We start from the raw sequence: 27,644 nt of genomic DNA on the forward strand, positions 1-27,644 counted from the left end.
CATCATTCTACATGACATTCTACATCAGTTATCTTCGTTCGACATGGTGATTATGTAATCTCTAATGTTTTAGAGATTATTTATTCTAGTTCCAACTGAAAACTAAATGAGTTTAATATCATGTTAACTCATTAAATTCATGATTACATCTGAAGAAAATATATATGTATATATGTTTTCATAAAGATTGTAATTAAAAATTCTTTTGTACAAACTGTTAATAATAAAAATATTTTAACGGGTAGGTAATACCCGAGGAATATTTAAATTTCACATTAATAAGTTACACTGTATATTCTTCGAATCTGATTCAACAGTTATTCACTATCCTATTTACAACCACCGGGATACTTATCCGTTCACCAAAGAATAACTATTTTTATTCAAATTCAATTTCATATTTGAATTTTGACCTATCAGAATCCAACAAGTGGCATAATGAAGAAATAATGGACACAATAAAAATTGATTAGAAACAGACTAATTAACAATATTAAATTTTATTAAGAAACCACGCTAACAAAATCCTAGCTAACTGTTCCTAGCTAACTGTTAATTCCGTATTACATTTTATTTATCGCAATTTATTTATCGCAATTTATTTATCGCAATTTATTTTATCGCAATTTATATTCTCGCAATTTTATTTATTGTCATTTAATTTCTGTTATTTACTTTACGCACTTTATTTATCGTCATTTAATTTCTGTTATTTATTTTACGCACTTTAAATATCGGGACACGTATACAAGGTTTTGACATATCATATCGACACATCTATATATATTATTTGGAATCACCATAGACACTCTATATGCAGTAATGATCGAGTTCTCTATACAGGGTTGAGGTTGATTCTATAATAATATATATACTTTGAGTTGTGATCGAGTCTGAGACATGTACACGGGTCACGATACGTATTAATTAATTCAAATATTATATATTAAACTATATATGAATGATTGCACTGTCAACTGTGGACTATCGACTGTGGACTAATAACATTGGACAATTAAAATGAATTAAAATATTGAATATAACATATGAAACTAAACAATTCTTCAAGTTTGCCACTTGATTTCGTCTTAAACCTCATTTGTATCTTCACGATTACATTCTGCGTTCAAACCTTTCATGATTCTTGAAAACACCTCAATCGATAGGATGAATCAACCGCACTTTATCTACGGAAGGAAAGATTTATGCATATAGTTATGCACCTGAGAAACTCTCGGCAATTGTGTAAAAGTTCAACACGTAGCCGCGTCAGATCCTTTGGCATTTATTAACAAAAACAACTTTGCGATCCCTTTTCAAAATTAGCCAATTTTGTCACAGCTCCAACAAGTCAACTTCGACTTTTCGTACGAAACAACCTTATTATAACGTTTATATATACGCGTGCTCTTTTATTGTTACCAGGTAACCTTTCATATTCCATCATATTACCATCAGCGTTTAATCATCTAAAAACACAATTCTCCTGAAACCACCTCGGATTAATAACCGATGATTCAGATATCATAGCATTAAATGCAGAGGAAACAGAAAAATGGTAGATGGTCTAAACGGACAAAAGTTTGATGATAAAGAAAGGAGTGTTAGGAACGCTCGATAGAAAATTGGGTATTGAAAAACAGATTGAGTTACCCATGAAGGAGACCAAGGACAAATACAAGGACCAAATCCTATATTCAAAGGATTCAGGTAATTCTGGATCCGTTGAAATCTTTAGAGAATATCTTGCTCCGAAGTCATGTTAAAATCTTGCGGAAAATCTTTCTCCATCAACCGTCGAACTTAGAAATTCCAAAATATCATCATCAATATCTTTGATATTTCTGAGGATATTTTCATAAATATTCTCGTCCGAAATTATATACCTCTTCGTGCTTCCTGTGTATCAATATATTGGAAACATTCAATAGAAAATATAGTGCCGAAAAGCAGATTATGCGAAACTATGAAGAAAGCCGTGGATAAATCACAAAGAATAAGTTTGACTTCAAAGAATCCAAATAATTCAATGTCTGCTAAAGTCTATAGTGAATAACTTGCTCCTTACTCTAAACCCTTGCAGACAATAGTTTCTATCATCCTATGATCTTAGATATTCTGAGATATTATCGTACCTTTCATTATAAATATCCTCCATATTTCTGGAGATATTTTTATAACTATTCTTATCTGAAATCATTAATCTTTTCGTGCTATCAGTATTACATCATGTAGAAACTGTTAGTTTCTATATTCTGTAAATTTTCAAGCTTAAAATATGAATGTTATTGTAGTAATGATGGGAACTAATGCATGAGTTAGTATAATATAATGACACTTGATCAACGTGATTATATTACAGTAAGTCATGCTGAGTTTCTAAATGAAACGTGATGATTCACAGATCATAACGTCATCATGTGCCATGTTACATAACTCTTTCATCCTACTTAACTCCGTAACAAATCAAGAAAATGTATTCTTGATGGTTCTATCTTCCGTGATGTTGATAAATTTGAAAATCAAATCGTGCTATCACGTTCCTTCATGCTTAGAACATTATAATCATTCGAAACTCTATATCTATAAATTCTGGACCATTATTCGCTTGACTTGAAGTCGGGAAGAGAAAACAAAAGCATAGAGCTTTGAAATATAAGGGAGAATATAAAGTCCGATAACAACACATAAATTACAAACCGTGTATATCAATGTTTATCGCAACATAAAGACACGGGAGAATTAAAAACATTATAATCCCGAGGGCGAAGTAGAAGAAAGCAGATTCCTCTGGTGGAAGTTGGAAAAGGAGAATGATTGTTGCGATAGTAAGGATGAGGACAAGGATCAAAACTGGATTAATCATTTTCAGAATCTTTTGGATGTATGAACTAAGAAAGAAAGTATAAGAATGGTGAGAATAATGGAAAGGAAGAGCTTAATTTATACTGGAAATATCAGACGTAGTAATCGGGGCAGATCACCGTATTTAATTAAAGAGATCTTAATTTCCATAAATCCCGAAGAATCAGATTTTATAGATCTTCAAGATTTTCTTTAAATTCCTTAAATTCCGGAATTCAACCAAGGCAATGTCAAAAGTTAAGACGCGCCTTATTTTCTAAATTCAAACCTGACTACGTCAAAAGTTAAAAACAAATCTTTGTTTCTCATTTCATCCTTTTGTGAATAGCTTCATTCGCACTCTTCGAATAATCGAATTATTTTTATCCATATTACTCAATGATGATAAAACTCAAGTTATCAACTCATATTCGTCAGGAAAACATATTTATTGTTAGCTATGACGACCTCACTCAAATTTCGGGACGAAATTTCTTTAACGGGTAGGTACTGTGATGACCCGGGAATTTCCGACCAAATTTAAACATAATCTTATATGATTCGACTCGATAAGCAAAGTCTATTAAACCGAGTCTCATTATGTTTGAACTATTTCATGATAACATTTGACCTTTAACTATTTCCGACGATTCACGAACCTTTAATTGTAACTAAGAATGTAAATATAAATAATTATATATAAAACTAATTATATTAGTATTAATGAACTATTAAGTAATTTTGTTATTATAAAAGATAACATTTAATAACTAAAGATTTTCATTTTGAATATATATAGTATATTGTATATAAATGATTCAAACATATTTTACCAACGTTATCAAAATATTAAATGTACAATGTTATACTTTGTAGTTAATTGTTTAATATACATAATTAATCATCTACTCAACATTTAAAACATGATTTTATATATATGGTAGTATACATATATACATAAATATAACTATATATATATATATATATATATGATTTTATACATAATTATTATATTATGTATATGTAGAAATTTATAATATATCTATGATGAAATAATGTACTATTTTAATAAATATATATAATACTTACATATATAAAACATTTATATTTTTCATAATTACATACATAAGTATAATATAATTAGTATGTAAATAAATATTATAATATATTTATATTAAAATGCATAAATATATAATATTCAGTATATGTTACAATACATATTACATAATTATTAAATATTACATAATAATAGATGATATTAATAAATTAAATTTAAATACAAATATAGTTGTTGTAGTAATGTTATTTGTATCGTCAAATATCAATATTTGTATTCATAATATCACTTTATATCATATAAAGATGAAATTGGATGTATAAATTAGATTATTATTACTAATATTATTATTATCGATAAAATATTAATATTATCATAATTAGTATGGTATTATTATTATTATTATTATTATCATTTTTACAATTATTATTATCATTAATATTATATTTATCATTATTATTAATTTTATTAATATTATTAGATATTAATAGTATTGTTATTATATATTATTATTATTAATTAAAAAAAAGCAGTAGGGATCTATATTATACGCTTGACCTCTGTATCCTTTATCTCTATTATTATTATTTTTTTTGTTTCTTTCCTGCTCCCAACTCGTGAACCTGTGTTGACATTTTCTCCATTTTTTATCAACCGATCTCTATTATTACAACATGATTATGTATAATTGCAAATCAAATAAAAAGGAAATCCAATGGGATTAAAGAGCACAGCGATATTTTTGTTTTCTTCTTCTCTGCACGCTCCAATTTTTTTTTCTCTTAATTCAATTTCGAATAAAGTTTCAAAATCTAAAAATGCAGAAAGGTTAGAAATCTTTCTTTGAATCTATCTGCAAAATCTCAACTCTCAAATCTTTATATCGATCTTGAATTTTGAAGTCAAAGTTTAGTTTAAAAAAAGTCAACAATTGTTCTTGAGACAAATTCGCGTTCGTGTATATGTTTCTGATCAAATTGACGATTCCAGTAGTTTTTATACATGTTTAGAAAACTATTTCATGTTATAAACATTATCTATAATGTTATCTATTACGAAATCAATTTTTTTTGTTTTGTTCCAAGAACCGACGCTGCAGTAGGCCTTAGTGTTTTTTTTTTTTTATTTTAGAACCCAAATTATTTTTTTTTCTGTAATGTTTTGAAGCTTTAAAGGGAACCCCGATTTTTTATTTTTTTTTTTTTTTTTTTTGGTTATTGATGTTTTGTTGAATCCATGAGACTTGTGGAGAAGAAGAGGAATAGAAGAAAAACAGTTTATATATAAAATTTAAATTCGATATTAGTACAGAGAATCAGAATTGGTGGGATGGTCGAGAGTGTTTGCGTGTGAGCATGTGGTCACGAGATCGAGTCCAGAGGACGGTAGTTTCTTTTTTTTTTTTGAAACTCTTTTCATGTGAGGTAGTTTTCTTTTCTAATTTTTTTATTGTTATTATATATTAATTATTATTAGTATTATTATTATTATTGTGATTGTTTTGATTGTTATTGTTATTGTTATTATTAGTATCATACTTGTTATCATATTTGAAAGTATTATAGACATTACTATTATTATTATGATAGGTATTAATAATATTATTATTAGTAATAAACTTATCATTTTAGTATTTTATCATCATTAGGATTATGATTATGATTATCATTATTATTATTATGAAGGAAATAAAAATATATTATTATCATCAATATTAGAATTTGTACCGGTTTATAAATAATAGTATCATCAGTACATTTACAATTAATAATATCATATTTATCAGTATCATCATTAATATTTACTAGTATTATTATGATTATCATTTATCATTTTATAAATATTAGAACCCTTATTATTAACATAAGTATGGTATTAGTATTAATATTATTTTAGAGTTATTATTATTAGTATCATTAACAGTTATCATTTTCATTTTTTTTGCTATTAGTATTATCATTATTAATAAAATTATTATTATTATTAGTAAATCATTATTATCTAAATTATTATTTTAACAAATAAATCTTTTGTACACTATATATATACTTATGGTATATACTAGGATTGTATTAATAATTCACATAACAAACTAATAAAATTTCATAAATACAATACTAACCACAAATATATGTATATAAATATATTAATGTCACTATTTATATAAACGTAAATCATTATAGATATATACATAAAATCGATATATATATATAAAATATAACTTAAAATATAATATAAGTATACGTTTTAAAATAAAGGTTAGAATAAATTCTACAAAACTATAATATATAAATAATACATATTAATAAATGAAATTTTGTAACTTACATTATACGTATTAATATATACACAATTGATATAGGTTCGTGAATCCGAGGCCAACCCTGCATTGTTCAATGACGTCATATGTATTTTTACTACAAAATACAGTATCGTGAGTTTCATTTGCCTTTTTACCCTTTATATTTTTGGGCTGAGAATACATGCGCAACTTTTATAACTGTTTTACGAAATTGACACAAGTACGTGAAACTACATTCTATGGTTGGATTATCGAAGTCGAATATGCCCCTTTTTATTAAGTCTGGTAATCTAAGAATTAGGGAACAGACACCCTAATTGACGCGAATCCTAAAGATAGATCTATCGGGCCCAACAAGCCCCATCCAAAGTACCGGATGTTTTAGTACTTCGAAATTTATATCATGTCCGAAGGAGGATCCCGGAATGATGGGGATATTCTTATATATGCATATTGTTAATGTCGGTTACCAGGTGTTCAATCCATATGAATGATATTTTTGTCTCTATGCATGGGACGTATGTTTATGAGAAATGGAAATCTGAAATCTTGTGGTCTATTAAAATGATGGAAACGATTGTTTAAGTTAAACTAATGAACTCACCAACCTTTTGGTTGACACTTTAAAGCATGTTTATTCTCAGGTACGAAAGAAATCTTCCGCTGTGTATTTGCTCATTTTATAGATATTACTTGGAGTCATTCATGGCATATTTCAAAAGACGTTGCATTCGAGTCGTCGAGTTCATCAAGATTATTATCAAGTCAATTATAGTTGGATATATTATGAAATGGTATGCATGCCTGTCAACTTTCGATGTAATGAAAGTTTGTCTTTTCAAAAACGAATGCAATGTTTGTAAAATGTATCATATAGAGGTCAAGTACCTCGCGATGTAATCAACTGTTGTGAATCGTTTATAATCGATATGGACTTCGTCCGGATGGATTAGGACGGGTCTTCACATGTGAAACATGCTTCCGCTTACTATTTGATACTTGCATTGGATGTTGAGTATACATGCATTTCATGGAGCGTCTTTTGACTTTACTTTAAACCGTGTCGTCTAGATTTCATTTGTACTTATAACCTTGTAACTTAACTTCTGGTTGAACAATTCTTGTAAACTTTGGAAACAATCTTTATTTTGAAATGAAGGCGACATATTTTGGTCAAACGTTGTCATAAAGACTTATGACCAGGTGATGGGACCCATGTAGACGACGCCGTCACTTGACGATTTGTCGGGGTTGTTACATAATACTCCTAATTATAAGATAAATAATAATATTAATCTTAATAATAATAATAATAATAATAATAATAATAATAATAATAATAATAATAATATAATTATAATTATATACGAGTACATATATTAGATAGAGAGATTGAGAATGATTTAGCAACCAGAACGATCGAGCTTTTAAAGACATTTCTCCCACCTAACCACTCCATGCGATCACATGGAGTTTGTATGGGATAGCCATGCGATCGCATGGCTAGGAGATCCTGGTCACATTCGCTTGTTTGGTTATGCCGACACTTATATTAATATTTAATATATATATATATATATATATATATATATATATATATATATTTTTAATTTATATAATTATATATATATTATATTATATTTATGTGCATAGTTAGAACATAAATGTAGTTCCGATGACTCGTACGTTGACACTCGACTTATGTCTCGGTTTCGATTTCTCGAACATTAACTCGTACGCTGAGAAAACTAGCACTTTACGTTTAGTGACTCGTACCCTTGTCAAAATATAAACTTAGATTATCAATAAACTATATCACTAAAGATGTATCATTATCATTTGAGTGTTTTGGTCATTTGTTTCTATAAATCAACGTCTCGTTATATAATAATATTATTTTAACTCAAAACGTTTTATGACTACGTTATTATTATATCTCGTTACATTGTAAAGTATATATATATATATATATATATATATATATATATATATATATATATATATATATATATATATATATATATCTCAAAATATAAGTTAGAAATATTTATTTAATAATATAATATTTAGTTTTTCAAAAGTAATTATATTTTAAGGCTTGTTTACATTCGTTTTACTAATAGAATATATTATGTCATGTTACATTCACGTTTTTTTGAAACACTATATATATATATATATATATATATATATATATATATATATATATATATATATATATATATATATATATATATATATATATATATATATATATATATATATATATAGGGGTAGGATCAAGAGGGAAGTAACCATTCGGGGGGAAGCGGGGGGAAGCAAATTTTTTTTTCTACGTTTTTTGAAAAAACTTTGTTCACAAACATTAAAGATGAGATGAAAATATGAACATTTAGTAGAGACACTTTGTGATAAATATTTTTATTTTGGCGGGAAAATGCTCGAAGAAGTAATAAATAACAATTATCGTGTTTTTCGAGCGTATTTTGAGGTTTTAGCTATTGGGGTTTAGATATTAGGGTTTATAGGGTTTAGATATTAGGGTTTAGAAATTTAGGGTTTAGGGTTTAGATTTAGGATTTAGATTGAGTTTTTAACACGAACGGTTTAGAGTTTAGGGTTTAGGGTTTAGGGTTTGGTGTTTTGGGTTTATGGAATAAACCCAAAACACCAAACCCTAAACCCTAAACTCTATATCGGGCTAAATTTTACTTCACAAAACATGAAGAAAAAAAAAACGTTGATATTCTTCACGAACAATATTATCTTGAATGTTATTTTTGTCGATCGTTTTCCCACCTAAATAATAACATTCATCACGAAGTGTCTCTTCTAAATGTTCATATTTTCGTGTGATCTTGATGCCGGAAAAAAAAATTTAAAAAATTTTTTTTTGCTTCCCCCCGCTTCCCCCCGATTGGTTACTTCCCCATTGATCCTGCCCATATATATATATATATAAAGCTTTACTTAAATTCTTCTAATTCTATATAATCAATTTACCTTTAAAAAATAACAGATTATAATAACTCAGTTTTTGAAATCGTTTTCATACGTTTGAAAATAGATCAGTCGAATATTATGGAATCTAGTTCTCCACTAACTTTTGTCTAACCTTCGTCAATTGACACATTTATTCTTACTTGTAAATCACTTTACCAATTATTCCGAATACCGTTAAAAAGAAAAGATTTTCTAAATCAAAGTGGACCTCTCAACAGAGACTCAAAATCATACAATGTATCTGATAAATCAATCATTTGATATTATCTTCTAATTCCATCGATGAACATATTGAAACAAATACGTTCATGTAAATACGTTTAATTCTTTGTTAATTTTCTCAAGTTATAATATATACATATCTATATAATTATATATAATGGTTCGTGAATTGTCAGAATTTGGTCGAGGTTAAATGAATGTATGAACACAGTTTAAAATTCTTGAGATTTAACTTAACAAACTTTGCTTATCGTGTCGGAATAATATGAAGATTGAAGTTTAAATTTGGTCAGAAATTTCCGGTTTGTCACACTAAGGAGCGGCGCTTTTGTTGCCCAAAAGCGGCGCTTCTGCCGACTGTTCAACAAGACCACCAGTTACTGACCAGGAGCGGCACTTTTACCCTTAAAAGCGGCGCTTTTGACACTGAAGTAGTGCAGGTTCAGATTTTACTAAGTGCTAAACCAACCCATTAAACCCCAATCACAAGTCTCACATTACAAGGACCCAATACAAGTTTATTATGATCCAAAACACATCCGTTCACATTTTTTAGCACCACATGACCATAATAATTTATTAATTGCAACAAAACGACCCGATACAATTTAGGCGACAATTTCGACCCATTTACACCAAAACAAAGGATTAAGACTCGACATTCCAACCCAATACCAAGAGCATGATCCTGGGGATTTTACCAAACCCCCAACCCACATCCAAAGCCAATGCTACTCCGCCAAGCCAACTTCTAGCAACCTAGCCAATCTACTAGAATCCTCCAATACATCAAACGGTACCTATACAAAAAGGTAAACAACGAGGGAGTAAGCAAAGCTTAGTGAATACAATAATTATACATATACATATATAATCTAATTTCTTGCATACACTTACACACATACCGCATACTAGCTAATAATTCAACAACCATGCAATCACAATGCATAACTAGATATCCACAATTCACAATAAGCTAGCATCGCCAATAGCATATAGTTCACAATTTAATATGCTAAAACTACAACACATAACCATGGTTCACAGATCGCACAAGGGAATGATGCTCGCGAAAGACCATCGGTGTTTACAACAACCATTAGAGTACTTAACATGTCGTACCCTAACCCTACCGGTGGCATCTTAACACGTCAATACTTCACCCCAGGTGGTGTCTTAACACGTCGACACTTCACCCCTCATACTTCCCGGAGTGGTGTCTTAATACGTCGACACTTCACTCGTCACGTGAAATGTGGTGTCTTAACACGTCGACACTTCACATATCACGCTACACAAGTAAGTACATCATATATATACACGTATAATTATTGCACTCACCTTGAAATGCCCGCACAAGTCATGTATGTAAATCGCCTCCAAACGCAATCGAGCAAACCTTTACCTATAATACACAAATAGGTACAATACACATAAACACACATTCTCTAAAAGAGAATTTACACAACACCCTTAACCCAGGGTTTTCGTCAAGCTCACAAATGCCCGCCCATTTAGACCCCTAAAATGGACTTCACCAATTACCACTATGGGTGGTAATTCTGACCCATTCAAACAAGCACAAACTAACACTCATTGCACTTGACCTTACAAAATCAACCCATAAGTGCAACTTGACCCAAATTGCACTTAACCACTAAAACAAGTCAAGTTCAACCCATAGGCACCATTACTAGTGATTATGTCATAAAATCACCAATTTAACACTTAACACAAGAGTTTGACTTCTAATTGACTAAATTAGGTCTAACTCACTTTGACTTGTCAATTTACACGCAAAACACTTACAATCACTAACAACTAGTGATTGTGTCTTAAAATCATCATTTGACATCAAAAATCAAGAACACTTGACCCATTTCAACACAAAACCCATTTTGACCCAAATTAGGGTTTACACCCAAAATCAAGTCAACACAAAACCAAAATTACTAGTACACAAGTGTTCTAAAGTTTAAACAACACATGCAAGACCCAAACTTACAATCTCAACATTCAAAACCCTAAATCACCAATTCAGGTTTACTTACATGAATCTTACCCACCCCCCCCCCCCCCCCAAATAACAAGAAATGGGGTTTATAACCCTAATTAACACAAACCCTAACCTCAAATCCAAATCAAAGTAATTAAATCGAATCTAGGATTTACCTCAACTCCAAAATCGAGCTAGTAACAAGAAACATCAAGGAGAACCAAAATCCGCTTCTAATTTGGGCAAGAAACACCATCTTCATCACTAACTCAAGATTCCTCTCTCTAGAAACTCCTCTCTCTCTCTCTTTCTAAGGTTTGGTTGGTGGAAAAGAGGATAAGAATGAGTTTGAGATCAGTTTTGGGGTATAAAACCCGTCCACAAGCAAAAGGACCAAAATGCCCTTCATTTAAAAGTCCAAAAATACAATCAGCACCCAAACAGGTCCAAAAGCAGTTCTCCTAGCCTAAAATCAGCGCTCCTGGAGCCTTCCAGCTCACAAATTGAAATTAAAAACGTCCGGGCTCAAATTACGGTCATCTGAGCTTTTGATTCGCCTCAATCCGAGTTCGTATGAGGAAGTTATGGCCCAAACGGTGAACGCGCGCATAACCTCGCAGCATACACCAAACTTTTGCACATCAAACTCTCGACATTCCAAATACCAAATTTTTGGGTCGTTACATAACACCGCTTTAAATACATTATACATTTAACTACTTAATTCACCCTTATTTATTACTCTTAGTTGTTTCTTAAATTAATTAGTCAAACTTTAACTTACCTATACTTATAAAGGTAAAAGGTAAAAGGTATTGTACATCATGTAGTAGAGGTTTGCCTCTCTTAGCGAGAGGACAAGAGTTTGACTCCAGTGGAGTGCAGCATTGCACACAAGGTTGCTCATTTACCCTTAAATTCCACCCGTGGGTTCCTTCCGCACATCGCGTTACGGGGGAAATGGGGAGGGGGTTTTACTGCCCATACCCTCGGATTGGACCGGGTTTCCTCTTGGCCAGCAGTTGGGGGCGGGTTATGCAACTGCGAGAGATGAACAAGTGGGTGGTTAAGTCCCCCTAGGTGATCCTGTACTGCTGTTAAAAAAAAGAAGGTTTTCTCTGTTCGGGATACCCGAGAAGGCGCGTAATCCGACCCCATACTCTAATGTACGCAGCCCGGCAGGATTACTCCCTGGTTGTTTCCAACCCATCTCTAGCCACTACTAAATATTCGTCCTAGACAAGATCGAACCTGAGGCCTCTTGCAAGGAACTCAAGAACCTAACTACTCGACTATCTAGTGATGGTTTTACCTATACCTATGTGTGTGTGTGTGTGTGTGTGTGTGTGTGTGTGTGTGTGTGTGTGTTGACCCGTAGGGTCACGAGACACCACTAGTTTGAAAAAATTTAGCAGAAAATACCCTTTAGATTATATAGGACACCACTAAATTTAACTGCAGGACCCCGTATAATTTTCAAATTTATAGTTTTTCCTTTTAAATTGTATAGAACACTACCAAATTTAAATACTCGGACCACATATATTTTTCGAATCTGTAGTTATCTAAAGGTAAATGACCACTAAAATATCATTCAAATATAATTGGTACTGAAAAAAAAATTCAGGACACCATGAGGTTATAATACTGGAATCGCCAATGTATGTATGTATGTATGTATGTATGTATGTATGTATGTATGTATGTATGTATGTATGTATGTATGTATGTATGTATGTATGTATGTATGTATGTATATATGTATGTGTATATGTGTGTATGTGTGTATGTGTGTATGTGTGTAAGTGTGTCTGTGTGTGTGTCTGTGTGTGTGTATGTGTGTGTGTGTGTGTCTGTGTGTGTCTGTGTGTCTATGTGTATGTGTATGTGTGTATGTGTGGCACGCACACTCGCACGCAGACACGTATGTATGTATGTATGTATGTATGTATGTATGTATGTATGTATGTATGTATGTATGTATGTATGTATGTATGCATGCATGCATGCATGCATGTATGTATGTATGTATGTATGTATGTATGTATGTATGTATGTAGAGGCGAATTTATGTGATGACCCATGGGGTCACGGGACACCACTAGTTTGAAAAATTTTAGCAGAAAATAACCTTTAGATTATATAGTACACTACTAAATTTAACTGCAGGACCCGTATAGTTTTCAAATTTATAGTTTTTCCTTTTAAATTGTATAGAACACTACCAAATTTAACTACTCGGACCAAATATATTTTTTGAATATGTAGTTATCTAAAGGTAAACTACCACTAAAATATCATTCATATATAATTGGTACTGGAAAAAATTTCAGGACCCCATGAGGTTATAATACTGGAATCGCCACTATATGTATGTATGTATGTATGTATGTATGTATGTATGTACGTACGTATGTACTTATGTACGTATGTACGTATTTACATATGTACGTATGTATGTGTCTATGTATGTATGTGCGTACTTTAAAAGCATACTTATGCACTCTACGCGAATTTTTTCACGAAAATTTACACATGTACACCTGAACTCATAAGCTTTTGATTGGAGGAACTCCTCGATATCACTGGACCAATTATTACAAAATTAATATTTAATTATTTATCAAATACTATATTAAATTCAACACAAATTATTAGAGGATGGTTTTGGAACCGAGGAACTATTATTTAAAGTAGAGTATAAGGACATGCTCGACATATTGAAATAATTACTAGCAGGTGCAATGGCTGTAGCAACACTATCAGAGCTCCTACACATGAATAGCGAAAATGAAGAAAGCAGCTATGCAAACAACTCATCTCTTCAAGTCTAGTTCTCATTTTCTCTATATATATATATATATATATATATATATATATATATATATATATATATATATATATATATATATATATATATATATATTTATATATTCTTCAAGATCATAAATAATCTTTTTTTTTTTTTTTTTACTTTTCAGGAATCCGTTATAAAAAAAGCGCAGATGATACTAAAGGAAACGATCAAAGGTATAACCGATTCGGATGGTTTTCCTCGATGTTTCTGTATAGCCGATTTGGGGTGTTCTTCAGGACCAAACACACTATTAGTTATATCTAATATTATTGATGAAGTTCATGGGGTGTGTAAAGAAAAGAATCTTGAAGCCCCACAATTTCATATTTGCTTAAATGATCTATTTCTGAATGACTTTAACTCGATATTCAAATCGTTACCGATGTTTTATGCCAAGTATAATGTGGATAAAGAAGGGAGCTCGGGTCGATGTTTTATTTCTGCCGTGCCTGGTTCATTTTATGGGAGGTTGTTTTCAGACAAGAGTATGCACTTTTTTCATTCATCTACTAGCCTCCAATGGCTTTCTCAGGTTAGTATATGTACTTATATTAAAGATAATACCCATTTAAAGTATACTCCCTCCCTTCAATTCTATTATTTCAAGACTAAAAAACACGCATTACTATATAGGATTAAAGCCATAAATAAGCCATATACTTTTATTTTTGTTCCAATATAGGCTGTATACCCTGAAAAATACCAATGTAGTTTATATACTTTCATAAAGTGTACTAATATGAACGAAAAAAACTTATTAACCGGATAAACAACTAAACGATGACGTGGCATTCTACGTGAAGAATGACGTTGGTGATACATCGGAACAAAACTGAAAGAATATAGCATACATCAGAACAAAACTGAAAGTATATAGCCTACATCGGAACAAAACTGAAAGTATATGACCTATTTGTAGCCATATAAAATGCAAAAAAAATATTAAATAATTAACTTTACCGGTTCAGCAGGTAACTTGTTAAATTTGTGTACATCGATACAACTTTTAAGAGTATATAACATACATTGATATTTTTTTGGGTATATAGCCTACATTGGGACAAAACTGAAAGTATATGGCTTTAACCCTACTATATGGGAGGTGATACTCACACACCTAAAATTGATTCATCCACACTATTTAGCACAAAATTGACAGTTATAACCCTAAGTTTATTTAGGGACTTGAACCTTCATAATTGTAAATTAAGGATATAATAGTAAGTTGGTGTGTGAGTAATCTTCCCTGCTATATACTTCTATTAGTCATTATTTATCTTATTAGTAGTATCATTGACATCATCAAAATGTCATAATTCCTTTTTTTATTTTTCTTTTTATAATTTACATTAATTTTATTAAAATTTAGAATATGAGTATATGCTTTAGCATAACTTTATTTATAAAAATATATAAAAAAATTTAATGACTATATATAATTCTAGTTAATGACTATATATAATTCTAGTTAATTTGCGTAATGTAGTTAAACACTATTAAAATTGTATTTAAAGTATAGAGTTAAATCATTTCTCGAGGTAACGTATGAGCACTTCTCACTCGTTATAAAAAATTTATTGTATTTTTTATTAACTTTTGTGTTTTAGCCATTACTTTTTAAAGATCAATCATTTTACATACATACATTAAGTGTAAAAAAGAACTTTACCTTCACATTATTATCTATTTTGAAGGTAGATAATAAATTTAACACATCTATAAAAGTAATAATAGACAATAGATTCGGAACGGAGAGAATATAATATAAACGGGTTTATGAACTTAAGAATTACTATTTTATAATGATAATGTGTTAAGAAGAGTTATTGAGTCGACAGCAATCGTCGATTTATTGACGACTTGACTGACTTTTAGAGCCTAAATTAAATTTCAGACAGGATTTAAAACCCATGAAAATTTGATTTTACCATTTTCATGGCGTCTCAATTTTATTTTTAATTTAATATTTTTTTATTAATTTTTTTTCCTACTTATTGGCCGGAGGTCCACTCGGAAGCAGTCTCTCTATCCGTCGAATAGAGAGAGGGATGACTTTCTCTACTTTTGAGAGTGCTTTCACTCTGGGTGGAGAAATGACTTGTCTTTATTCTCGGATAGGAAAAGTATTGTCTACATCTCACCTCCCCATACACTACTTATGTGGTATTGAATTTTGTTGTTGTTGTTGTTGTAATGTGTTAAGAAGATGAACACTTGTTACATCATCGTCAGTGACAATTCTAGAATCAAAAACTCAAAAGGGTCCAACTAATTATATTTAGTGGTTGTTTACCTTCCAAAAAACCATAAATCATAAAATATATGGATCATATATTTAGTTATATCATATACAATTTAAGACTACTTTGTAAAAAAAAGGTTCTAAAGTAGTGCGGTCCGTGAACCCCACACCTATACAGCAGATACGCCTGTCCAAGACCATGGTTGGGTGAGCTGGCAGCTAAAAACGTTGTTGGGGCGTTGAGGGTAGGTTTTCATCAGAGCGATCAAAGATTGTTTTCCATTATTATGTTGCAGTATTATTTTACTACAATTTTCTCAATTTTTAACTCTTCTTCCAATCATATTTTATCACATGAATTATTCCTTTTCGCAACCCTCTTACACAACATTCCCAATTACATAATCTTTTCTCATGTAAAATTGTATAAAACAAACCATAACACTTTGATTAATTAACAGAATTACAAGATCCAAACCAAGACTCAACCAAAAACTTATTACAACCGATCTAAAACAACTATCAACTGTACTCACATCAAATGAGATACAGGAACAAACAACTCACAATATTATCAAACCACAAGATGTGGATTGAATCAAATCACACGAAGAGGAAAAGATCAGTGTAATCTGAACAAAAAGGGTGAACGAATTTGAGAAGAAGATATAAAATCGTGCAGTCGAATGAACCCTAATCTGACATCTTCTCCCTTTTATACTCTACCAATATGAACTTTGGAAACATGGAAAAAATAACCCCTTAACTTTTCAAGTTGGAAGAACCAACACAAAAATAAATAAATTAGTCTTCTTAAATTAAAAAAGCTTCCTGAGCTGCTGCACTTCTATACTGCTTGCATCCAGCTGAATAAATCCAAACTCTCAGCAACCAGATGATCAACAATCCAAAATGCATCTCAGCAAAACTTAATAACCTGCAAAACATTCTAGAACAAACCGCAAATAAGAAGATATAAATTAAGAATGATTCAAAACAAGTTTCTTAAATGTATCATTTTTAACATCTCTCAATTTTGTCATATTACAATCATATTCCAAAAACTCCCCCAACCACTCCACGCCAGTGTTACCGTAACAAAATGGTCTTATAAGTACGTACGTAATTTAGTATAAAGGTATATGTTCTTCGTATAATTTGCCTAGAAATATTTGGAGAATATGCTATATGATAACATGAATACTAACGCTTTGAGTATTTTCAATTGAATATGATGTCAGATCCCAAAAGGCCTCGAGAACAATAATCTAAATATCTACATGTCAAACACAAGCCCTCCAATTGTATGTGAAATCTACAAGAAACAATTTGAAAAGGATTTTACAAAGTTTTTAGAATCACGATCTATAGAAATAGTACGAGGAGGCCGCATGTTTCTGACCATTCACTACTAGAAAAGTATAAATTGGGGACGACCTTTTTCGGGACGACATAATGTCGTCCCCAAAAATAAGGAAAACGACAAAAAATGGGCCAGCTTTTTCTGAGACGTTTGACCAGTTTTTTGGGGACGACATTTAGGGACGACATGTCGTCCCCAAAGAAATTACCATTTTTCATTTATTTTTTTGGTAAAAAACTGGCTCCAAAAAGCAAAAAAAATCCCGCCAAACTTTTGGGGACGACATGTCGTCCCTAAATGTCGTCCCCAAAAAAAGAATTATATTTAATTGTTTTTTTGGCGCAGAAATATTTGGCTCCAAAGGTGGGAAAATTTCGTGCTATTTTTTGGGGACGACACGTCGTCTCTAAAAACTTTTGGGGATGACATTTGTGGCGCCTTTTGTGGCGCACCAGCGCCACTAAAGGTCAAACGAAAAAAGGTTGAATTCAACTAGTAATATTATTTTCTAGTATAAGTATTGCGTCACACACTATCATACTATATGGTTGTCCATTTTTATTTATTTTTTTATTAACGATCCGTCAAAAATTATTATTATTAATATTACTAGTTGTTTTTTTACTTTAATTTTTTATTTACTATATATTCAATTTCAATTGTGGATTTATCATTTCTCATATGATGGTTATTTGTTAGGAAGTGGTACAAGTGATAGTTACTTGTAGATTGTAGACAAATACGAAAATCTGAAAGACAGAAATTGTGTATGTTGGCACTTCATCACGAATGTTCATTCATACATGCATGAATTATGAATAACATAACGTTTACAATAAAACTTACACGTTGGTATCTTATTAAGAAAATTGGACAAAACTTTGTCCCACATTAAACCAACTTGCACTACAGTAGTACTAATATATTACAACAATTAGAGTTTTAATAATAATAATAATAATAATAATAATAATAATAATAATAATAATAATTAGTTCCACCAATAATAATAATATATATCTGTTATGTAATATATATATAATGGTGATGCAGGGGAGAATAATCAGAGAAGAAGTAGGTGTACTTGTGTACTTTAAGTTTATACTTTGAACTCAACTCCTCCTTTATGTTTTGAAAGATACTCGCTATCAACCCTACACAATTATCTTTTATCATTTCCAAAATTAGAATACGTAGAACGGAGTATGAAACAAATACATGATGGATATTAGATTATTAATTTTATTAACTCAGTAAATTGTTAACATGAATATGCTTATTGGTCTTAACGTGAAAATGATGAAGTTCACTTGATTTGTGTAGTTTATATGACGATTGATAAGAATTGGATTGGATTACGAAATCGAGTTAGTAGTGAGTTTCTTACTGGTCTTAACGCGTTTATTGCGAGGTGTGAAAACCATTTAAATGATATTGGTAAATGTCAGTGCCCGTGTATTACGTGTGGTAATACGAGAAGACATACACCTCGTGAAATTTACCAACATATTATACGCAATGGGTTTGAACCTTCTTATAAGATTTGGCGGCATCACGGTGAAGAATTACCACCGCCGCCAGTAGTACACAACACACCAGATCCCCTTAGAAATTTCTTGCACGATGTTCAAGGGGAAACGATTTTAGAATTCACCGAGGAAGGATCGAATGACGATGAGACTATGAATGACACGATCGAAACTCCGAGTGCAGGTCTGGAGGATTTAATTGACGCCACCCAAACCGAGCTATATCCTGGTTCCAGGCTGTCCTCATTAGAGTTTTTAGCCAAGTTAACACACCTTAAGGTCTTGAACAGATGGACGAATACTGCATTTGACCAATTGTTAGAATTGCTCATACAATCACATCCCCCAGATAACACAATTCCAAAATCATATTACGAAACTAAGAAGTGGATGAAAAAGATCGGTTTAGGGTATGAGGCGATACATGCTTGTAAGAATGATTGTTGTTTGTTTTATAAGGAATACAAAGATTTGGATAATTGTCCAATATGTGAGGAGAGTAGATGGAAAGCGGAACGCACAACGGGCAAGAAAGTTGCTAATAAAGTTTTGCGTTATTTTCCTATAACTCCCAGACTTAAACGTTTGTATAGTTCCAGACACACTGCAAAGTATATGACTTGGCATGTTACTGGACAATGCAAGGAAGAGGGTAAGATGCGTCATCCGGTAGATGGTCGAGCGTGGAAAGAAATCGACCAAAGATATCCAGATTTTGCACAAGAACCCAGAAACGTTCGATTAGGGTTGGCTGCCGATGGTTTCAATCCATTCGGCAACATGAATACGGCTTATAGCATGTGGCCAGTAGTACTGACAACATACAATACGCCTCCGTGGATATGTATGAAAGAAAGTTCTCTCATGTTGACTATGCTAATTCCTGGTCCTAAATCACCTGGAAAAGATATCGATGTTTACTTGAGGCCTTTGGTTGATGAGTTGAAGGCTTTATGGTCCGAAGGAGTGATTACGAGAGACTCAGTTACAAACACGAATTTTATAATGAAAGCCATACTTATCTGGACCATCAACGATTATCCTGCCCGTAGTAGTTTATCAGGTTGGAGTGGCCAAGGTTATAAAGCATGCTCTATATGTAACGAGGACACTCCTGCAATGCGTGTGCAAAACAAAATTGTTTACGTAAGTAATAGACAGAACCTTGAAATGAATCACCCTTACAGACAAAGCTTAGAATTCAATGGTAAGGTTGATAAAACCAAAAAACCTAGAAAGTTCAACTATAGCAGAGGGGTACGTTGCCGACGAAGCGTTAACAACATGTTCAATGTCTCTTGAAGGAGTACAAACGAGATTTAATCGGCCTGACAGATATGAGGACGGGCCAAATAGACCGTGTGAGTTTCATGTGTTCAAATCCCTATGTGTAACATCCTGACATCGGGCCTAGGTGAAATTTACCTTTTTGCCCTTTAGGAGTGTTAAAGTGAATTTTAATGAAATATATAATTATTAATTATTTATAATTAATTGTTAGACCATTGGGTCCGTTTTATGACCAGGGTCCCGAAACAGGTTATATTATTTAATTATGACATCGTATGCTTTGCTGAATTAAATACGAAAGATATCTGATAACAGATAAATACCCGTGTATTATCGGGAATGGGTTTAAAACCCATTTAATTAAGTAAAACTGCTCGTGGTTTTTGTGGTTCCAGTACATTGTTTTATTTTCTTTTTATCTAGATCAAATAAAAACACACACATCACAAACACTAAAGCCTAGCCAAAATTGTTGATGATGAAGATGTAATTGAAGATTAAATTGTGGGTTTGTTCATCTCTCTCCCTCTCGTCTCTGTCACGCACCACTCGCCATCACCATTGAAAGACCTAGTTTTTATTGTTGAAGAGGATGATAAAATTGAAAGCTTTCAATCATGATTCGTGCTTCCTTTAACATCTAGCATCAAGGTTTGTCTTTAATTTATGCTTAATCTATGTTTATTTAGGGTTTTACTATTTGTTATTAAATGATGCAAATGGGTGCTTGAATCTTTTGATTTTGGTGATGAAATTGCTTGATAAATGTTAGATTTAAGTTGAATAATTGCTAGCAAATAATTTTGGGTTTGAATATAGCTAAAAACTACACAGAGCATTCCAACCCTGATAAAAGACGCCACTGTCGAAATTAAATAATTAAATCTTTATTAAGATTTGAATGTAAAATTTAACAAACAATATTCAACTGATTATATGAGAAGGTCACAAAGAATAGAGAGTTCAATTGATTTTTTAAGTAAAGACATTATATTATATTATATATAGATTCAATAAGAGTGATGATCAAGACAAAATAAAAAATAAAAATAAAAAATATGGGAAGAGGTAAAGTTGAGTTGAAGAGAATTGAGAACCCAACAAACAGACAAGTGACCTTCTCAAAAAGAAGAGATGGTTTGCTTAAAAAATCAATTGAACTCTCTATTCTTTGTGATGCTCAAGTTGCTCTTATTGTTTTTTCTCCATCTGGCAAACCTTATTACTACTCTAGCCATGAGTACATACATACTTATTACGATCTCTATATGTTATGTTATGTTATGTTTGTATTTGTATATCTATATGTGTATACATACATGATGCATATATGGTATGAATATATGTTGCAGCATGGATAGTACTATCAGGAGGTACCGAAACGAAAAGGGTCTACAAAATACGACTAGTCACGGAGTTACAACTGTCGAGGTATCGTATGTTCTATTTGTCCTTAAAGATTTGATAAAATATTATCTTCTATAAAATGTTTGTTTTTAAGTACAGGTTTTGAAGAATGAAATGGATGAGATGAAGAAAACTATTGACACACTGGAAACAAAACATAGGTATTAATTGTTGTTGTTGTTGTTGTTATTATTATTAAAAATTTGTTGTCTTTCGATTTAAATTTTAATCTATTATTTTGATTACTATTTACTAGTAATTAAAGGTAACATCTTTGTGTGTTATTTATGTTTAAGGCATTTGTTAGGAGAAGATATAATGACATTATGGATGAAAGAACTGAAACAACTCGAACGCCAATTGAGAATTGGAGTTGATCGTGTACGCGCTAAGAAGGTACTATGTACGATTATTACCAACCGATCCGAAATTTATTATTACTAATATGATGAATTATTGTTTGTTAAATTTTACATTCAAATCTTAATAAAGATTTAATTATTTAATTTCGACAGTGGCGTCTTTTATCAGAGCAAGTAGGCGCATTGAAGAGAAATGTGAGTCTTAAGCTATATGTTTTTTAGTGTTAAAATTTAGCTACATTACTATGCATTTTTTCATGTTATGGGATCTTCAGAATGTATGTTATTAGTTTTATATATAAATATGCAGCATAAAACTTTGCAGGAAGAAAATAGCATTCTGCAGAAAAAGGTGAACATTTTCTTGAAGTTTATTTTTATGATAATTACTACAATGGGAATACAGTTATATGGTTTTATTCAGTTTATGTAGTAGGAATTTTACTGAAATGTTTTATCGCTTGTGATGTAAATTGAGATCAAGCTGCATGAGCTACTGAATGAGGGCGATGAGAACTCAGGGTTGGATTCATTTAAGTTGAATAAAGCTGCATGAGCTAGTGATTGTTTCATAATTACTACAATTTTTTTTAATTCTCATTACAAAACACCATTTGGGTCTTTAAATATTTAAGTGTGATTGTTTTATATGATTGTGTCGTATTTAGTGTATATTGTGTAATTTGTGAGACCCGCTTTTTCGGACAAAGTGTGTGTACATATGTGCATGTATAAGTGTATATATAGATTGATATATATTGATGTGTATATATGGGTATATATATTAAAATATTAACACACATATATATAAGAGTATATGTGTATGCAAATATGTGTGAATCGGCCATTTTGACCCCGTTGACCCATTTGGACTAATTGTGTCAAAATGATTATTAATTGATTATTAGATGTTCCCGTGGGTGTAGTAAATACATGCACATGTTTGGATATTTTAAATTTGGGGCTTGGACTTATTTTGGTTAAAAGTGGGAAATTATGACCCATTTGGGTCATAATTGTCCCAAAGACCCGTATTTAGGTATTTTTGATTCGTGCGAGGTGTGTTTGCCCATTTTGACTTTGACCCGCCCATTTGATATGAAGTGTGTTACAATATATATATATATATATATATATATATATATATATATATATATATATATATATATATATATATTATACAAGTGATTTTGAATATTGTGATATATGTTAGTAATTGAAATATGATTTACTAACTTGTGAGTATTGTTCTCAGGTGATACAGACGAGGAGAAGACTCAGTGATATTAGACTACTGAGTATTGCCGGAATCGGTGAGTGGGACTAACTGGAGTATATAGTATAGAGTAGCATGTTATATTATGATTGCCATGCTTGTTAGATATACTTGCTACTACGGTTATAATATGTGTTTGCAGGCCTCTCTGGATCCTCCGAGTCTTATCGAAAACTTCAAGAACAACCACACTTTTAAGAAAGGTGGATGGAGTGGGGATAAAGCTAGGGTGAACCACGTAAGTACTTACATATATATATATATATATATATATATATATATATATATATATATATATATATATATATATATATATATATAAAGTCAAACGAAGTCAACAAAAGTCAATTGGGTTAAAATTGGGTTAAATTTAGTCAATTGGTCAATATGGGTTAAAATTGATTTAAATGAAGTCAATTGGTCAATATAAGTATATGTATATGTATATGTGGGCCAAATGGTCAATATGGGTTAAAATTGGGTTAAATTGAGTCAATTAGTCAATATGGGTCAATATAAGTATATGTATATGTATATACGGGTCAAATGGTCAATATGGGTCAAATGGTCAATTGGGGTCAATGTGGATTAAAATCGTCCCCAATTGAGTCATTTAGTCAATATGGGTCAATATAAGTATATGTATATGTGTATATGGGTCAAATGGTGAATATGGGTTGTCGTATTGTTATATGATAATACTAATAATAATATTTGTTAACTATGTAGGAAAAAATGTTGAAATTAAAAGAAAAATATCCGGAAAGGAGTGATGAAGTCATTATGTTGGAAGTTTTAGGCAAACGTCGCGGGTACCGTCGCGGAGTGGGTAAAACGTTACCCGGATCGGCTAGTACATCATCTTCATCATCAACTTGTCAAACAAGACGACCACCACCACCGGGTTCCGAAAACCCATTGCTAAAGGAAGCGGTATACGATACTTTTGCCTTTAACAATATGGCAATCCCGCCCCAATGGCAATCTTTTTTCCCAACCCCCAATCAAACTCAAGAAACCGAAGGTGAAGACGAAGGTGATGACGATGAAGACATGGAAGAAAGTGGTGCGTCTCAAAGCGAAAGTGATGAAGAAAATGAAGATGAAGCAAGGTAAGTTTGTAAGTTTGTTTGCTATTCGGATTTGGTTTAAGTTTGTAAACTTTGGATAATGTTTTAAGGTTGTAAACTTTGTGTCGGATTGTAATCTTTTAGTATTCGGATTAAGTTTGTAACGGTTGGATAATGTTTCGGACATGTTTTAATTAATGTTGAGCTTGTGTTTGTGAAATATATTGTGTTTTGTGCAACAGGTTTTGATTTGGTTTAAATGTGCCGTTTTTACGGCTGGAAAAGCAGTTTTTAATCGGCCCAAAAACGATAACAGCTTATTGGGGACGACATGTTGTACCCTTTTGTCGTCCCCAATTACATTTTAATATTATTATTATTATTTAGAATGAAAATAGGATATTTTAATATTATTTTTTTAGAGACGACATGTCGTCCCTAAAGAGTCGTCCCAATTAGATTAAAAATATTATAATTATTAATTCGTTGGAAAAATGATTTTTTTAATATTATTTCTTTAGGGACGACATGCCGTCCCTAAAAGTCGTCCCCAAAAAATGGACAAGATTAACAATTGGAAAGTCAAAGTGGGTCCCACCGTCGTCCCTAAAAAAAAATCAGTCGTCCCGAAAAACTTTTCGCGACAGAACACTGGGGACGACTTTATGGGGACGACATGTCGTCCCGCAAGATTATTGAGGACGACATGTCGTCCCTAAAAACAAAATTTTGTTGTCCCCAATTGGGGTTTTTCCAGTAGTGATTCCAGGCCGAAGTGCTGTTGATGATCCATGCTACAGGGTCCATGTACTTGATCTCATCGGTAACTCACTTGTCGATATGGTCAATGAGGTATGCGATTCTTTCATGTTATTCTAGACACCGCAACTTAAGCTGCGTTTGATGAATCAAAATGATTAACTAATCTAACTAATTTTTTCAGGGTTTGATAAAAGAATCTGAGATTCAGTCTTTCAATTTACCAATTTATTTTCCTTATAAAGATGAAGTTGAAGATCTTATTAACAAGCAAGGATCATTTTGTATTGATCTTTTTGAGTCATTTGATGTTCCATTTGAGACTAATGTAGCAAAAATCATGAGAGCTGGTTTAGAACCAATACTAATTATTCATTTTGGAATGACTCCTACGGATATATTATTCCACAAGTTCGAAAAATATGCGGATAGCTATATGTCACGTGAGAAAATAAACCACTTCAGCTTAGTCATCTCATTGACCAAATTTTAGAACATGCTACTACTCTCTGGACGAGTTGAAAATTTCGCATCTCCGTTCTTTTGTTTTCTAGGATTCAAAATTTGAAAAAAGTCAATAGATTATATTGTTGCCTTGAATGGATTTCAGATTTAAAATGTTTAGAACTCATTGGAACATGTAATTCTAAGATCCTTTACATTCTTTGTAATTGTTTTTTCTTTTTCTTTTTTTCTCTAGCTCCTGCTAGATTTGATAAAATTCCAATATTACATAATCTTTTAATCACTACAAAGATAACTCAATCAAAACATTTATAGATTTTCAATAATACATAGTTTAAAAAAAAATATGGAAGTGTTTAAATGCATTGTAGGAATTAAACTCGAGACTTAACACTTGAAAATGTTATCTATGGCTGCACATAAGCTACTTATATTTCTTTCTTTAATCAAAAATTTAGGTAAATTACAAAATCTTGGTGCTTCGAAATTTTCTAAAGGAATTACTATATGCAATATACATAATGCAATCTGCACCGATCTTACACTCCTAAAAACTACAGTCCCCATATTACTCTCCCAAACATTCTTGTAACAAATCAATAATCTATAATATGTTTGACATTGGCATGTGAACTCAATTACAAAAACCGACTTACCTACTAATATGAAAGAATATTCAAAATTTTGAACCCTCCTCTTCATATTCATCTCCCCATAGCTGTTTTCTAGCAACTACAATTCTTTATTTACAGAAAGTGCATCAGTTTGGTTCTACCTCTAGTGAATACTCATCCCATCTTAAAGTAGAAAAGACTTTTCTTATGTTATAAACGTCATAAGACTTATCTCTAATGATGACAAACCCTTGTGGTCTTAGCATACGATCCATCCGAAGCAGTAAATCTTCAACGCTGCCGCCATAATCCTCGATTTCTGAAAAAAAACCCTTCAAGCATGAAACAGGTCTTACATGCGTGGATATGTTATAAAGATTCACACCTGCATGATTTACATTCGTTAGATGTTTTATTTATCACCGGGAATCTTCAGCATCTATACAAAACATGACAAATAATCGAATTAATAACTCGAGAAGTGGCTTGATTTTCCAAAACCCCAACTCAAAAGTATAACCACCCAATGTTAACTACCCATTGTTAACTAAACATCCTAATGAAAGTTTCTATAATCAAAATCATTAACTCTCCATATAACTATAACTTGAAACACATGGTTTAACCCACAAATCTTTGTATATCTTTCAAGGTAATGCAATAAGCTATGAAGACCCCTTTGTTGAGAAGATCATGCTTCTGCCCGAACGATTGAGCTTTGTATTCCTCGAACGCATTCCACTACAAGACAAAATAGTCAAAAACTAATACTATTAAAAAAAAAAAAAAAACAATCTCATTCAGTATATCTAGAGGTAACAATAATGACATGTTTATCAATACATGGGTCCATTTGGGTTCTGTTTTATCTATAGTATAGTCTGATGGGTCGAACATGTCATATGGACTGAAAGTCATCCCCATTGATACCATACACCGCTCAAACACGTTTTTATCTGAAAAATCTATACTGTGATATGTTGCTT

General features: G+C 31.6%; 4 protein-coding genes across 4 annotated transcripts; all 4 read left to right on the forward strand.

The window, feature by feature from the left end:
- The first annotated feature begins 14,168 nt into the window (after positions 1 to 14,168).
- Positions 14,169 to 18,382, forward strand: LOC139841837 (probable caffeine synthase MTL3). The gene is made up of 6 exons (XM_071832031.1): positions 14,169 to 14,252; positions 14,406 to 14,813; positions 14,964 to 14,988; positions 15,331 to 15,383; positions 17,765 to 17,871; positions 18,232 to 18,382. The coding sequence occupies exons 1-6, from the start codon at positions 14,169 to 14,171 to the stop codon at positions 18,380 to 18,382; spliced, it is 828 nt and encodes a 275-aa protein (XP_071688132.1).
- Positions 18,323 to 20,717, forward strand: LOC139841838 (uncharacterized). Its single transcript, XM_071832032.1, has 2 exons — positions 18,323 to 18,352; positions 18,940 to 20,717. Exon 2 carries the CDS (start codon positions 19,215 to 19,217, stop codon positions 20,715 to 20,717), a length of 1,503 nt encoding a protein of 500 aa, XP_071688133.1. The 5' UTR covers positions 18,323 to 18,352; positions 18,940 to 19,214.
- A 1,046-nt stretch (positions 20,718 to 21,763) lies between these two features.
- Positions 21,764 to 23,030, forward strand: LOC139841839 (agamous-like MADS-box protein AGL11). Its single transcript, XM_071832033.1, has 7 exons — positions 21,764 to 21,945; positions 22,058 to 22,136; positions 22,212 to 22,273; positions 22,409 to 22,508; positions 22,628 to 22,669; positions 22,785 to 22,826; positions 22,953 to 23,030. The coding sequence occupies exons 1-7, from the start codon at positions 21,764 to 21,766 to the stop codon at positions 23,028 to 23,030; spliced, it is 585 nt and encodes a 194-aa protein (XP_071688134.1).
- A 440-nt stretch (positions 23,031 to 23,470) lies between these two features.
- On the forward strand, positions 23,471 to 25,051 carry LOC139841840 (uncharacterized). Its single transcript, XM_071832034.1, has 3 exons — positions 23,471 to 23,533; positions 23,893 to 23,988; positions 24,480 to 25,051. The coding sequence occupies exons 1-3, from the start codon at positions 23,471 to 23,473 to the stop codon at positions 24,864 to 24,866; spliced, it is 546 nt and encodes a 181-aa protein (XP_071688135.1). The 3' UTR covers positions 24,867 to 25,051.
- The last annotated feature ends 2,593 nt before the right edge of the window (positions 25,052 to 27,644 follow it).

Source organism: Rutidosis leptorrhynchoides, chromosome 4, assembly GCF_046630445.1.
Source record: "Rutidosis leptorrhynchoides isolate AG116_Rl617_1_P2 chromosome 4, CSIRO_AGI_Rlap_v1, whole genome shotgun sequence".
Taxonomy (NCBI): Eukaryota; Viridiplantae; Streptophyta; class Magnoliopsida; order Asterales; family Asteraceae; genus Rutidosis; species Rutidosis leptorrhynchoides.